The sequence below is a fragment of the Ovis aries genome, chromosome 22 (genome assembly GCF_016772045.2).
Source record: "Ovis aries strain OAR_USU_Benz2616 breed Rambouillet chromosome 22, ARS-UI_Ramb_v3.0, whole genome shotgun sequence".
NCBI lineage: Eukaryota > Metazoa > Chordata > Mammalia > Artiodactyla > Bovidae > Ovis > Ovis aries.
The window spans coordinates 40,984,815-40,997,794 of record NC_056075.1 but is presented as its reverse complement, the minus strand read 5'-3'; the positions used below and the strand labels follow the sequence as shown (position 1 = coordinate 40,997,794).

The 12,980-nt window shown below is 43.7% G+C and overlaps 1 protein-coding gene across 28 annotated transcripts in view; it reads left to right on the top strand.

Moving 5' to 3' along the window:
• Window positions 1-11,471, top strand: part of FGFR2 (fibroblast growth factor receptor 2) — a 104,706-nt gene extending 93,235 nt beyond the window's left edge. For 19 of the 28 annotated variants that reach the window (XM_042238872.1, XM_060404521.1, XM_060404520.1 and 16 more), the window contains 5 exons: window positions 2,811-2,933; window positions 3,494-3,564; window positions 4,850-4,987; window positions 6,660-6,765; window positions 9,765-11,471. In XM_042238872.1, the coding sequence (XP_042094806.1) occupies window positions 2,811-2,933; window positions 3,494-3,564; window positions 4,850-4,987; window positions 6,660-6,765; window positions 9,765-9,929 (603 nt within the window). In that variant the 3' untranslated portion in view covers window positions 9,930-11,471. Of the gene's footprint in view, window positions 1-2,810; window positions 2,934-3,493; window positions 3,565-4,849; window positions 4,988-6,659; window positions 6,766-9,672 lie in introns of all 28 variants that reach the window. The other 9 variants (XM_060404525.1, XM_060404524.1, XM_060404523.1 and 6 more) reach the window with 1 other exon arrangement.
• The last annotated feature ends 1,509 nt before the right edge of the window (window positions 11,472-12,980 follow it).

The following is a 12,980-nucleotide window of genomic DNA, read 5'->3' as shown; positions in this document are numbered from 1 at the left end:
ACAGAGTCCTGTTTCCTAAGGCTTCGCAGTCATGTTTCCAAAGCTCTTTGCCAAAGGCTGCCTATAATTAAGGACCTAGAACAGATTTGAGCAGGTTCTAGATGATCTTAAGGATGGTACCCTGAGTGGAACCTGCTTCTAAAACTGGAGGGCTTATTTCGGGTAGTGGAAATTGGAGAAGCAGGGAACAGGTCAGATCCCAGCTCTGCCACGCGGATTCTGTCCCGGTGGATGGCAATGCGTTTGTTAGAGACCTGCCTGAGGAACTGTTGGCTGTGACATCTGGCTCACTGCTGATGGAGTATAATTAGAAATTCAGCTCAGTGGACATTGACGGGGTCAGGCTCTGTGCTGGGCATGTGAGATAAACCTGCAGTCCTGTGCTTAAGTTGGCAACACTGGAGATGGACAAGCTACGAGACACTGTGATGTGTACAGCAATACAATGGGTGATGTGGTGTTTGAGCCTTTTCCCAGTTATGCAAGCCTTTCTATTTTTAGTGCAAAGTACACTAATTTTTTTTTTTTTATAAAATATTAAGGACAGTTAAACCTCCAAGGTGTTTAACTTGAACAGCTGTTTTTATTTTTGCTGGGTTTTTTTTTTTTTTTTTTTTAGCTTAGCTTCCTCATCTTTAAAATGGCTATGATAACACCCATCTCATAAGTTGCCTTGGAAATTGAATGTGATCAGCTGTGCAGAGGCACCCCACACACTGTCAGGGTCATGGAGGTATTCGTCTTCCTTCCCTTAGGGACCCGTTGACCTTCGTTTATTTAAAAATAAAATGGAATACCAAATATTCCAAAGAGCTCTAGTTATGTAAAATGGCCAGCTCTTTGCACTGGAGAACAACTCAGATTTCTGCAGATGATGTAAATTTGGCTTGACATTGATTATTTTCTTTTTCATGGGTATTGGTTCCAAGTCTCTTCTTGTTCAGCCCAGAGGGTAGGCTTTGGTGTTTCCCAGCCCCCTGGGACGCAGGAGGCTAGTGATGGATTCTGGCTTTCATAGTGAAAATGGAGGTCACCATCATGGTGACTCGTAGTTGAGCCCTTATGTGTGGTCAAAGCCCCGTGCACAGGGAGCCAGATTCTTCTGACCGCACGGCTTGCCAAACGCACAGAGTCTTGTCAGCGGGGAGCACACCACCGGGAAAGTTTGGCCCAGGACTTGGAAGTTCCATTTGAAGAGGCCTCCAAAACCAGGAACCCGGCTCCCACCCCGACTGGATCCCCGGGCGGCTTCTGGGAGCTCTCACATTTCTTGCTCCCATTCTGGCCGGGCACAGGCAGCGTGTGGGCTCCTTTTGCTTTCCCTTCAGTGACCTTAGCCCATCCGGGGGGCCACAGACGCAGATAAAAACAAGGAATAGTTGGAGGGTGGGCAGAAAAAAATTATTCCTAATTCATTCTTCAGGGAGAGTTTGGCTTGCTCTTTTTTTAAAATGGCCTGTTTCTTGTAGTGTCTATCTAAAATCAGCCCCATCTCACCCATATCAGAGGGGTTGCTAGGAGCCTCTCCTTCATATAATAGTTTGCCTTTGCCCAGAACCTGAGTAAAAGGCTTTGTTAGGGATGTTTGTTTACTTCTGTCTACCTCACATTTCCAAAAATAGGAGGTGATGATTTGGGATCCCAATTACTATGTATCCTGATGAAATTTTGGTGTATTAAAGTACAACTAAAACGCTTTTAACAGCTTACAAAAGCATATCATTTGCAGAAAGGAAATATAGACGTTATAAGGACTAGAGCTTTCTGAGACTGAAAAGATCGCATCAGAACCATGAATCGGCTGCCCTGTAGTAAGCATCTCAGCTCCTGGCCCCTGTGTATGTGACAGACATTGGTTGGGTCCTATGTGGGGGCCAGGTGTTGGGTGAGAACTGGACAGAGAATTTGGATAGATAGGCAGCGATTTTGATATAAGCCCAGAACAGATGTGACCAGCTCCTTCAGAAACAAAATTTGAGGGAAACAAAAAAAGATGCAATAGGGCTAAGTCTGGAAGCATAGGGACGGTCATGCAGTCATTGTGGCCTCCTGTGGGGCATGGGGGGTGGGCAGTGATGAGACCCCGGACTAAGCAGATGGCAGTGGGGACGGAGCTGGGTGGACAAATTGGAGAGGCATTTGGGAGTTGAAATCAAAAAGAACGCGGGAGGAGTGTATAAAGAAGTCTGGTGTGTATATCACAGGTGTGTACGAAAAAGACCAAGAAGATAAGAGTAAAGACCTTGAACTTAAGGTGCCAAAGGGATGTGGCAATGTCCTGTAGCCTGATAAAATGAGAATCTGGATCCCAGGACAGAGGTCAGGATAGAGATAAGACTTTGAATATCTTTCCTATGTAGCTAAGAATGGGAGCCATGAGGATGTATGGAAATATACAGGATTAATGGGGCAGGCCCTCTGTTTTGAAGGAGAGAGGAGTTAAGCCAAGGAATCTGAAGGGGTGGGGAGAGAGGAGGAGAGTGAGCCAAGAGAAGGGATGGGGTGGAACTCAGCAGGGGGACAGCCTCAAAAATGAGCAAGAAAACAGGGTCCTGAACTGCAGAGAGGGAAAAATTGCATTTGAGTCTTCACAATGTGAAGGATGCCAGTCAACTGAAGTTAAAAAGGCATGTGGTTTCTTATCTGCCTTTGCTCTTTGAAATAGTTGGGGCCTTAGTCTTTAATTAGAAAAGAAACAGCAATTTTTGACCTCAGTTGTATTTTCTGTCTACGTTATAAGACGTGCGTGTGTTACCTTTTTATCCCTGTAGCATTTTGAAATAAGATTTTAAAAAAATTTTTTATTTCAGTGCATTCATCGAGATTTAGCTGCCAGAAATGTTTTGGTAACAGAAAACAACGTGATGAAAATAGCTGACTTTGGACTGGCCAGAGATATCAACAATATAGACTATTACAAAAAGACCACAAATGTGAGTCTATGGTGACGATATGGTGGGAGAGGGTTGGAGGGGTGGCACGGAGCATTCCAAGTGAAAGATAATGTTCAGAACTAATAGACCAATGCCTTTTTATTCCAGCTCATTTGCGTTACTCCTTACAAACTTCTCGATAAGCAAATTCAGGCTTAACTCTAAAGAGTTAAGACTCTCTTAGTAAATGTGAGCCAGTCTTATATACTGAATAATCAGCCTCTAGGATCTTCATAAGGCTCCTCGTCTGGAAATTCCCTAGCAAAGATTGGAGCTTGTGAGTTTCTGGGTTAATTTTCACCTAGAAATGGGCCAGGGTGTGTCAACGTGCTGGGGAAGATGTATGATCACGAGGAAACGACCCTTTATCAACATGTCCATGTCTGTGCATCTCCCACACTCTGCGTAGTCCCCTTGGAGCGTATTTTTTTCACTAATGACTCTCCAGCAAAAACCATTAGAGTGTCGGCTCTTAAAATAAACAGGGCACAGCCCGGTGGGGGCTGCTAAAGTAAACCGGTTTTAGTATATTGGGTTTTACATTTCTTCCATGCTTGCAGGGCCGACTTCCGGTCAAGTGGATGGCTCCTGAAGCCCTTTTCGACAGAGTGTACACCCATCAGAGTGATGTGTGAGTAACTCCCTTGTCGCTGCCTTCTCCCTGGGGTTGACTTGCAGAAATCTAGTCCATTCCTTGCCTTCCTTCCTTCTTTGGTGCCTGCTGCATTTCACACATGCAGAGAAAGTACAGGAGCCAGCCTTAGAAAGGACGGATTTTCTGCTAGGCTGGTAACCAATGCTCTGTTACTAATCTGCCTGGCTTCAAAGCACACGGGAGGTGGAACCGCTAACCTGCTCCTGCCAGAGCGGAAGCTCCCCCCTTGAACTTACTCACGGATGTGCAAGTACAAAGCTGCTATCTAATTTGCCAAGCTGTTGGCATGTTCTTCGCGCTCTTCAGCTTTTCCTTCTTGAGAGTGGTTTGTCGTATTTTCCCCATCCTAGGTTTGTCCTTACAGTGAGGAGGCTGGTTGGGATGAGATCCACTCAGGGGATCTCCACAGAGCCTACTCCCTATTTATCCTTTGAAAAATGTCCAACCTCGTCTTTGCAGCCTTGATAACATTACAGCAATAGAGTGAAAACTCTATAGTATTTCAATTATGATACACTTAAAAATACTATCAGGGCTAGGCTCCAAGCAGTAGTTTAGAATTCTAGCTTTGGAAATCTGGTGGAAAGATGTTACCATTGTGAGAAACTGGGTGAGAGGTAGAGGATCACACTGTTCTATTTTCATAAGTTCCTGTGAATCTATAATTATTCCAAAAGTTAAAAAGTCAATTGAGCTACTCTTACTTGTGTGGGCGGGAGGGTTTCTGGGGCAGGCATGGAGCCTGTGGCACTGCCACTGGTTCTCTTCAGCAGTCCTAGAAGGAGAGCCTTATGGTTTCCAGTTTTGCAGTGAGCTGCTTCTCTTGCTGTATACAAAACTGAAGTCAGTTTCATTTCTGAAACTCACCCTAATAGAATCAGTGAGGGGGTATTTCCAGCTTAGAGGCTCATGTTGATAACACTGCATAAAGACAAAGAGTTTTATTTGAAAGTGGTGGAAGGAGGAAGAAAGAACCAAATCTCCATCCCTTGTGTCCCCTTTCCACCCTCCCCAAAGAGTGATGGTTTACCATCACTTATCTGTTGTCTGCTGATGGAAAATTCCATCAGAATATCTCCTCATCGTCATCTGGGGATGCTTTCTGGGGACAGGAAGGGGCAGGTTGGATGAACTGCAGGAGGGCCCCGGTCATTTGTCTTTGAATGTAAGAAGTGTGGGGGAGTTTGTTTTCTTAACTGGGTGTGTTTAGGTTTCTGTGATTCAGATGGGTTACTAATGCTGTTTTCTCCCCTCTTTGCAGCTGGTCCTTCGGGGTGTTAATGTGGGAGATCTTCACGTTAGGGGGCTCGCCCTACCCAGGGATTCCCGTGGAGGAACTTTTTAAGCTGCTTAAGGAAGGACATAGGATGGACAAGCCAGCAAACTGCACCAACGAACTGTAAGGGCTCTTGTCTCTCCTGATGCCCCAGGGAACCCACCACGCCACTAACGCTTCTCCTGGCTGGTTCCGTTTCCTAAGGTCCCCAGGTTTCTAAATATGTCCTGAGAAAAAGAATTGCTGAGACTTCCTGGGCTCAGTCCCAGAACTGAGATAGAGAGTTCCACGGACAGGCCTGACTGTCCAAAAGAAAGAGCATCCTTCTGGGGTGGTATGGAGTGAGCTTTACACCACTGAGGTGTTGGGTGCTTGGCCGAGGGCTCCTAGCCTTCCACAGTGAGCCCCGCAGTAATCTTCCTGGGCCACTGTGCTATCCTCGCTGTTCTTCAGAGTGAGAGGAAGATACATCAAGCCTTCCCTCATGCACAAGCCTGAGACCCATGGGGCTGCCTCCATTTCTTATGAGTGGTCTGTGGCCTCTGCACTGTGAGTAGAGAGTGGGTGCTTCTGCAGCCTCTTTGTGACCTATGCTATTATAGATGGATTTCGACCACAGCCCTCAGGGTGAATGAACTAGTATCTGCTTACCTATATTTTACCCATATTTCAGTGCAGAGGATTAAAAATTTGTCCAGGTGCTAATATAGTCTGACTGTTAATCCTGATCTGACTATAAAACTGGTTTCGAGCAAAATCTACCCTGTACTTTAAGTGGAATTACTTGTGTTGGTGACAAGCGTCTTGTGCAGTAAAATCAGTGCTTTGAAAAGGAGTCTCTCCTCCCAGCTCCCAGTGTCAACTAAGAAGAGGGATTGTTCCAGAGACTGCGGTCTCTTGGGTATTGTTTCATGGGGATTTTATATCAGTAATCCCATGAGTGCTTTTCGGTGCACAGTGGGCATCAGATGAATGGTCACATTTTATAGTATATTATATAAAGCCATTTATTGTGCTCCTTGTCATTCCTGGGGCTTTTTCTACTATAGAGGGTCTGTCGAAACCCATTGTCAAGATAAGGCCTGGGAGCGTAGGCCTGTCCAGGAGTTAATCAGGAAGTGAAGGCATAGCTCAGTGATGACAGATTAATTCATAAGAACCTTGCCTTAATGTTGTGCTTTTCAAATTTCAGTTTTTCAAAACTGAGGAACCTTTGTCCAGAGTGTCGGGCAGATAACAGTAGAGCAGCTTTGGTCCTGGCAGGGGCGTGTGGGGAGGGAAGACTGGATTCCCACCCACCCCTACCTGGCTCTTCCCACAGTGTCCAGAAGTATGGAAATGTGATGCCCTGTTATAAGTCACTGCCACAGGGATACCAGAAGTCAACCAGGAAAACAGATAGAAGTGTCTTTTTGGGTTTTTGGCCATACCGTATTGCTTGTGAGATCTTAGTTCCTTGGTTAGGGATTGAACCTCAATCCTTGGTGGTGAAAGCGCTCAGTCCTAACCACTGGACCACCAGGGAATTCCCAGAAGTGTCTTTTTTGATGGTGTAGATACTATCCTAAGCATTTTGGATAAAGTGATGTTTTTGTAAATCAAAGTGCCTTTCAGAGGAACTGAGCAGTGCCTCTTTTGGCAGAGTGGATCACCACCTGCCAGTTCAGTTGCTAGGGAAGTTCTGATACGTTTTCATAATTGAGGATATCTCTCTATACTGACTGTTAAGAGTGGCTTATAGCCACACCCCTAGTCCTCAGGGAAGTAACTCACCAAGGAAATCTATCTCTTCCAGGTATATGATGATGAGAGACTGCTGGCATGCAGTACCCTCACAGAGACCCACCTTCAAGCAGTTGGTAGAAGACTTGGATCGAATTCTCACACTCACAACCAACGAGGTAAGAGCCTCCTTCCAGAAGACAAGGGTCCTTGCTGGGAATCCCCTGTACAGCTTTTGAAATGCAGCCTCCCCAGTGGGAGTCTGGAGTACAGTTTATCATTGTTCCCGGGCTTGGATAGACTGAAACCATGTTCCTCCCAAACCCTGACTTTTCTTGGAACTTCATCTTGAGAGTTCCAACTCACAAAACCAGACACAAGGGCCCCACCTGAGGCTGCCCCTCGCTGTGGCATGTGGGTGGTGGGTCCGTGGTGTGTGTATGTAGAAAGATGGGGAAGGAGGAAAAAAATGTCCAAAACCACAGCATTTGGATTTGAGAGGGAAGGAGCTGGGGTTTCTGTGCTGGTTGGATTCCTTGTCCTGCTCATTAGTGTGAAGGCTGCTGGTCATTACTCTGAGGGCTGCTGGTCATTACTCTGAGGGCTGCTGATGGTCCCTTACCAATGAACTTGCCGGGATGAAGTGAAGTTGTGCCATTCTAGCTTCTATATAATGCAGGACATAGACCTACATGACCCTGTGTGGTCATAGTGTAAACATACACAGAGTCACTTCTTTAATGAGTGACTTACAAGATTTTTAAGTGAAAACTTCTGATAAAATATATTTTTTCTATAAAATAGTTATAACCTATAACTACAAAAGAAACCCTCTTCTGTCACTCACTGTCCACACTCAGCCATGTCAGTGGCTACTTCACCATGCAGAGAGAGTAATCTCTGGTTGTAGAAAGAAAGTGATGTGAGCAGGGAAGGTGATGAACCCATCAAAGGCAGAAAAAACCCCACAACAGAGAGAAATAGTGAATGAATTAGAGATATATAATGAGGATATGGAGCAGTGTTCCTTTAGACAGGGGGGGAAATCTCCCGCAATTGTCTTAATAACAACAGAAAAGGTTAAAACTGCCTAAACATTTTAGAAGGGAAAGAATACATTTATTTTAAAATAATGTATTTAATAGTTTCAGATTGATTTTTTTTTTTTAATAATAAAATGTTGTGATTTGAAACCGTAAGCCAGCAATATTATCTGTGTGTCTGACTGTGGCTGATAAAGGGAGAGATTGCATTTAAATGAACACAGCTGACCTTCAGAAGTTGAAAGGAAAGGAACAGTTCAAGGGGAGAAAAAAAAAAAAAACAACCAACTTTCTTCTCCTGCCAAAATTGTTGTTTCTAGTATAAGTTCCTTTAACCCTAGACTTGGAATCCACTGATATCCCTAGGTTTTTTTTTCCCCCTATCAGATCTGAACATTTACGGCTTCAGTTAGAAACTGAAAAAGCACTAAAGTTCCGTTTTAATGATCCTGTGTCCATGCTCTATGCCATTTATTTACATATTTACATTTAAAGTGGGCCTGTTTTCACCCTGAAATTTACATCTAGCATCCTAAAATTAAAAAAAAAAAAGGCAGAATGCCATATTGTCTAACGGATATAAAAATCGAAGTTCTTTCCTTCTGAAAATCATTACCACATGCTGGAGAAAAATGGTTCCATTTAGGACAAAATTTCATTTTTTTATCATTGTAAGCAAAAAAGTTCTCTTTTGATGTGGTGGGTGTGTTTGTTTCCAGTCGTGCGGTTCTTGCCGATGCTGTTGGAGCTGACACATCCCCCATTCTTGGATGGGGACTCTTTTTCTTGCCAAACCTGGTGATGAATTATAGGGGTGTTTTTTTTTTTTTTTCCTGTCTGTTAAAATGTATAGTTGCCAACATTCTGTGGGCCCTTCTTTGATAACACCAAGGCTGGTTGTGCTGTGGTCTACACCTTTTTGTCCCCTCCTCAGCAAAACCATGTATCATGGTATACTCCTTGGCTTTTGGGGGTATGAGCAGAAGCACCCCAACATGCTAGCCTGGATGAGGTAGTGAGACCCAGTAGGGCCCCAGTTTAAAAATCTTTTCATAGTTTGCAAACCTTTTATGTCAAGGACCAGACAGTCAATATTTTCAGCTTCATGGGCCTCTTTGTGGATCTCTGTAGCAACAGGCACAGACAATGTGTAAATGAATAAATAAACATGTCTACATTCAGATAAAACTGATGAACCCTAAAATTTTAAATTTTAGGACATTTTACAAAGTTTAATACCATGAGATGTTATTCTTCTTTTGATTTTTTTTTTTTCTTTTTCCCAACCATTTCATAAAGTTAAAAGCCATTCTTAGCTCACAGGCTGCACAAGAGCAGATAGAGGATTTTCACCCTGTTTTAAGTCGAAAGAAGTGTTATCTGGGGGCCACTGGGTGGGTTTTCCGACAGTAGCACCACTAAGTGCTTCAGGGAGCAGAAGAGCCCTTTTTGAATTTCAAACCTGCAAAACTTTGAAATGTAACCTGCATTTTCCTAAACTGTTCTTTTGCTGTCCATTATGGATGTAACACACTTGAGTCTATCCAGGCCTTTTTTGAACCTGTTTACACTTTCAACTCAGAGAGCTTCTGCGAGTAATGAATTTCATCTGTGAAATTACCCGCTGAATGAAGACATATTCCCTTTAAATTATCCTAGAAGCTACAATAGTAAAATGTAATTCGTGACATAAATATTCAGGGTCTCAGCGCTGGAAAGAGGTCTTGGACTTCCACAGCTTCTTGCATCTTCCCCATTTTGCTGGGCATGGATTTGAACCATGTGGTCTATCAACGAGTCCTGGGATCTGTGCCCATCGAGGTGACCACTCAGCTGGGTATTAGGGTTCCCCACTTGGCAATAGTTTGTAACTATTGAAGGGTAACCTAGAGGAGATAAAGTCAGGGTCTCAAGGTGGTTTTGGCGGGAGCTAGGCTGGGTGGGTCTCTCCCTGCTGGGGGTGCCCCCATCCTGTCCCGACTCCCATATCAATGTCCCAAGAGCCTGTGTTTGAAATAAAAGTCTTCTCTTCGCTTCTTTCAGGAATACTTGGACCTCAGTCAGCCTCTCGAACCGTATTCACCTTGTTATCCTGACCCGCGATGAAATAAAACGTCTCTCTTCCCTTCTTTCAGGAATACTTGGACCTCAGTCAGCTTCTTGAACAGTATTCACCTAGTTACCCTGACACCAGGAGTTCTTGCTCTTCGGGAGATGATTCTGTTTTCTCTCCGGACCCCATGCCTTACGAACCCTGCCTTCCTCAGTATCCACATAGAAACGGCAGTGTTAAAACATGAATGGGCCTGTCCTCCTGTCCCCAAACAGGGTGGCGTCAGGAACTTAGCTGTACTGAGCAGGGGGGGCCTTGCCTCCAGGAGCCTGTTGTCTTGGCTTGTATATATGGATCAGAGGAGTAAATATTTGGAAAAGTGATCGGCACACGTGTAAAGAATTGATTATCCAGTTGGAGACTTGTGATCTTCACCAGGAGAACAAGAAGATTGTGGGGGCAATGGACTGCCATGGGCCACCACATGCTTGGGACCCACTGTGGGTACTGGCTGTGGACCAGCCGGACTTGAGGCAGACACCCGTTCTGCCTGCCTTGTGAATTTTGTAATAATTGGAGAAAATATATGTCAGCGCACACTTATAGAGCACAATTGCAGTATATAGGTGCTGGATGTATGTAAATATATTCAAATTATGTATAAATATATATTATATATTTACAAGGAATTATTTTTTGTATTGATTTTAAATGGATATCCCAGCACACCTAGAAAATTGGTCTCTCTCTCTTTTTTTAAAAAATATAGCTATTTGCTAAATGCTGTTTCTTACACAGAATTTCTTAATTTTCACCGAGCAGAGGTGGAAAAGTACTTTTGCTTTCAGGGAAAAATGATATGACATTAATTTATTAATGAATTGGTAATATACAAAACAATCTTTTTTTTTTTTTTTTTTTGTAATTTAAGTGGCATTTCTATGCAGGCAGTGCACCAGACTAGTTAATCTCTTGCTTGAACTTAACTAGTTACCAGATCCTTTGAAAAGAGAAATATTTACAAAATATGACTAATTTGGGGGAAGTGAAGTTTTGGTTTATTTGTGTTTCAACTCTGCTGTCAGATGATTGTTCTTTAACCACCTAACTGCCCGTATTAAAAGAGCCCATTGATGAGAATGTGTGTTATTTTGGTGCAGCTTGGTTATTGGGCCCATAGACCTTTCACTGGGCTTCCCAAGACAAATGGTACCAGCGTTCCCTTAAAAAGATGCCTTAATCCGTTCCTCAAAGGAGGAACTCTCGTCGAGATGCTAAAAGAATGTTCTGTCCAGCCGCTGGCCTTCTGCCCCCCTCCCTGCCAAGTTGCACATTGATCAGATTAGCCTGTATTCTCTTTGGCGAATCTTCATCACGGCTTCCAGATTCATTGGCAACAGAGAAGTCTCTTAGAATCTTCATGCCCCGTCGGAGAAAGTGGAAACATTGAGTTGTTCTGCTGATAGTTTGGGGGATCCTTCCATCTTTTTAAGGGATCGCTTCCACCTCCTCTGGCAGGACCTCACCAAAAGATCCTGCCTGATGCCAACGTCATGTTACTGCCATGGTGTTCATTCTGTATGAACGTGTTGTGTTTTGCTTTCAAAACACCTTCTCACTCTGTTCTGGCTGTGCGACATGAATGCGGATGACACTGATTTTTAACGTGTTATGAAATTGGAGAAAGTATTTAATAAAACCTGTTAATTTTTATACTGACAATAAAAATGTTTCTACAGATATTAATGTTAACAAGACAAAATAAATGTCATGCGGCTTATTTTTTTAACCCTTGTGTCTTACCAAGTGGTTTCCCGTGCTCGGAGGCACTGACTCAGTGCTGCGTGGTGTGATTGCCCGGAAGGAAGGCAGAGCTGGGGAGGTCTGTTGTTTGCTACAAACAGGTGACTTCTCAGAGGGCTTGGCCAGGACCCAGCAGTACCTGGGACAGGTGGATCTAGTGGAAAATCAGAAAAGGCTGTTCAAGTCCTGGCTTCGTTGCTTCGTGGGACCCCAGAGTAGTCTGTGTTCCTTTCTGGGCCCTAGCTGCTCCCAGAGGAGCAAATGAAGGGCATGGGAGAGAGCTTTGTGGATGAGCAGCTGTTCTAAGGATGGGAGGCCATCAGAGGGGAGATATTTAGAAGCTCTGGATACTGGGCGCCTTGAAACCTGTTAAGCTGCCGTCCTCATGATGTATGGAAACAACACTTTGCTTCAAATTTTCAAAAAGACAACTTGAGCAGATTTTTAAAATAATTGTACTGTTTCCATGCCACCAAGAATCTGAAGAGGGAAACAGCATTTTGCCTGTTAACAAATATGTGTCTGTGACTCTTAAGGCTTCATTAGATCACTTGCCAGCCTTCACACCAGCAGAAGAAGACAAAAACAGTCTGGCATCTGAACTTCAGCCATGCTCTCAACCCTCTGGGGCTGTTGGTGGTGAAAAAGTGCCGTCCTTGGCCAGAACTCAACTTTTCAGTTCAGAATAAAATATTTCTCTTGAAAAACAAAGACAAAGGTGATGCCGTCCTTGGCATCTTTGTTCTGTTGAGGCTATTAGTGGAGCGAGGGTCTCACCAGCCAGTTGAAGGGTGACCTCAGCCCTTGTTCTGCACTTGCCAATCTCCTGTACTGTTTATTATCAGGACAGGGGTATAACACCACCTAAAAGAATGGAATTTAAAAAAAATAGGAAAAAAAAAACAAAAAATAAAATAAAATAAAATAAAAAAATAGGATAACACGGGAATTCCCTGGCAGACCAGTGGTTAGGACTCAGTGCTTTCACTCCTGTGACCTGGGTTCAATCCCTAAAAGGGAAATGAACCCACAAGCCACAGGGCACAGCCAAAAAAGAAAAAGATACCATTGTAAATCAGCTAAACTTCAATTAAAAAAAATAAAAATAGGTGAAAGCAGCCTTTTTAAGAAAGTCACGTGTATACAGGAAGACTTCTGTAGCCCTCTGGCCATCTTCACCAGTGGGCTCTCCTTGGTTGGCCAGGCTTTAGGAAGGACTTGATGCTCCATGTTCATGCAATTTCATGATATATCTTCTATATTTTTGAGACTGTTTAGGGGAAGTTTATGACTTTTACAATGTAAATTATATTGTTAATAGATGAAGTAAGTTGTTATTCTATACCAGCTGATAGCTATTTTAGTTTTAGAATTAGATTTCATCATCAAGGGGTCGCCCCTTGTGGCATAGACAGTAAAGAATCTGCCTGCAATGCAGGAGATCTGGGTTCAATCCCTGGGTCGGGAAGATCCCCAGGAGAAGGGAATGGCTTCC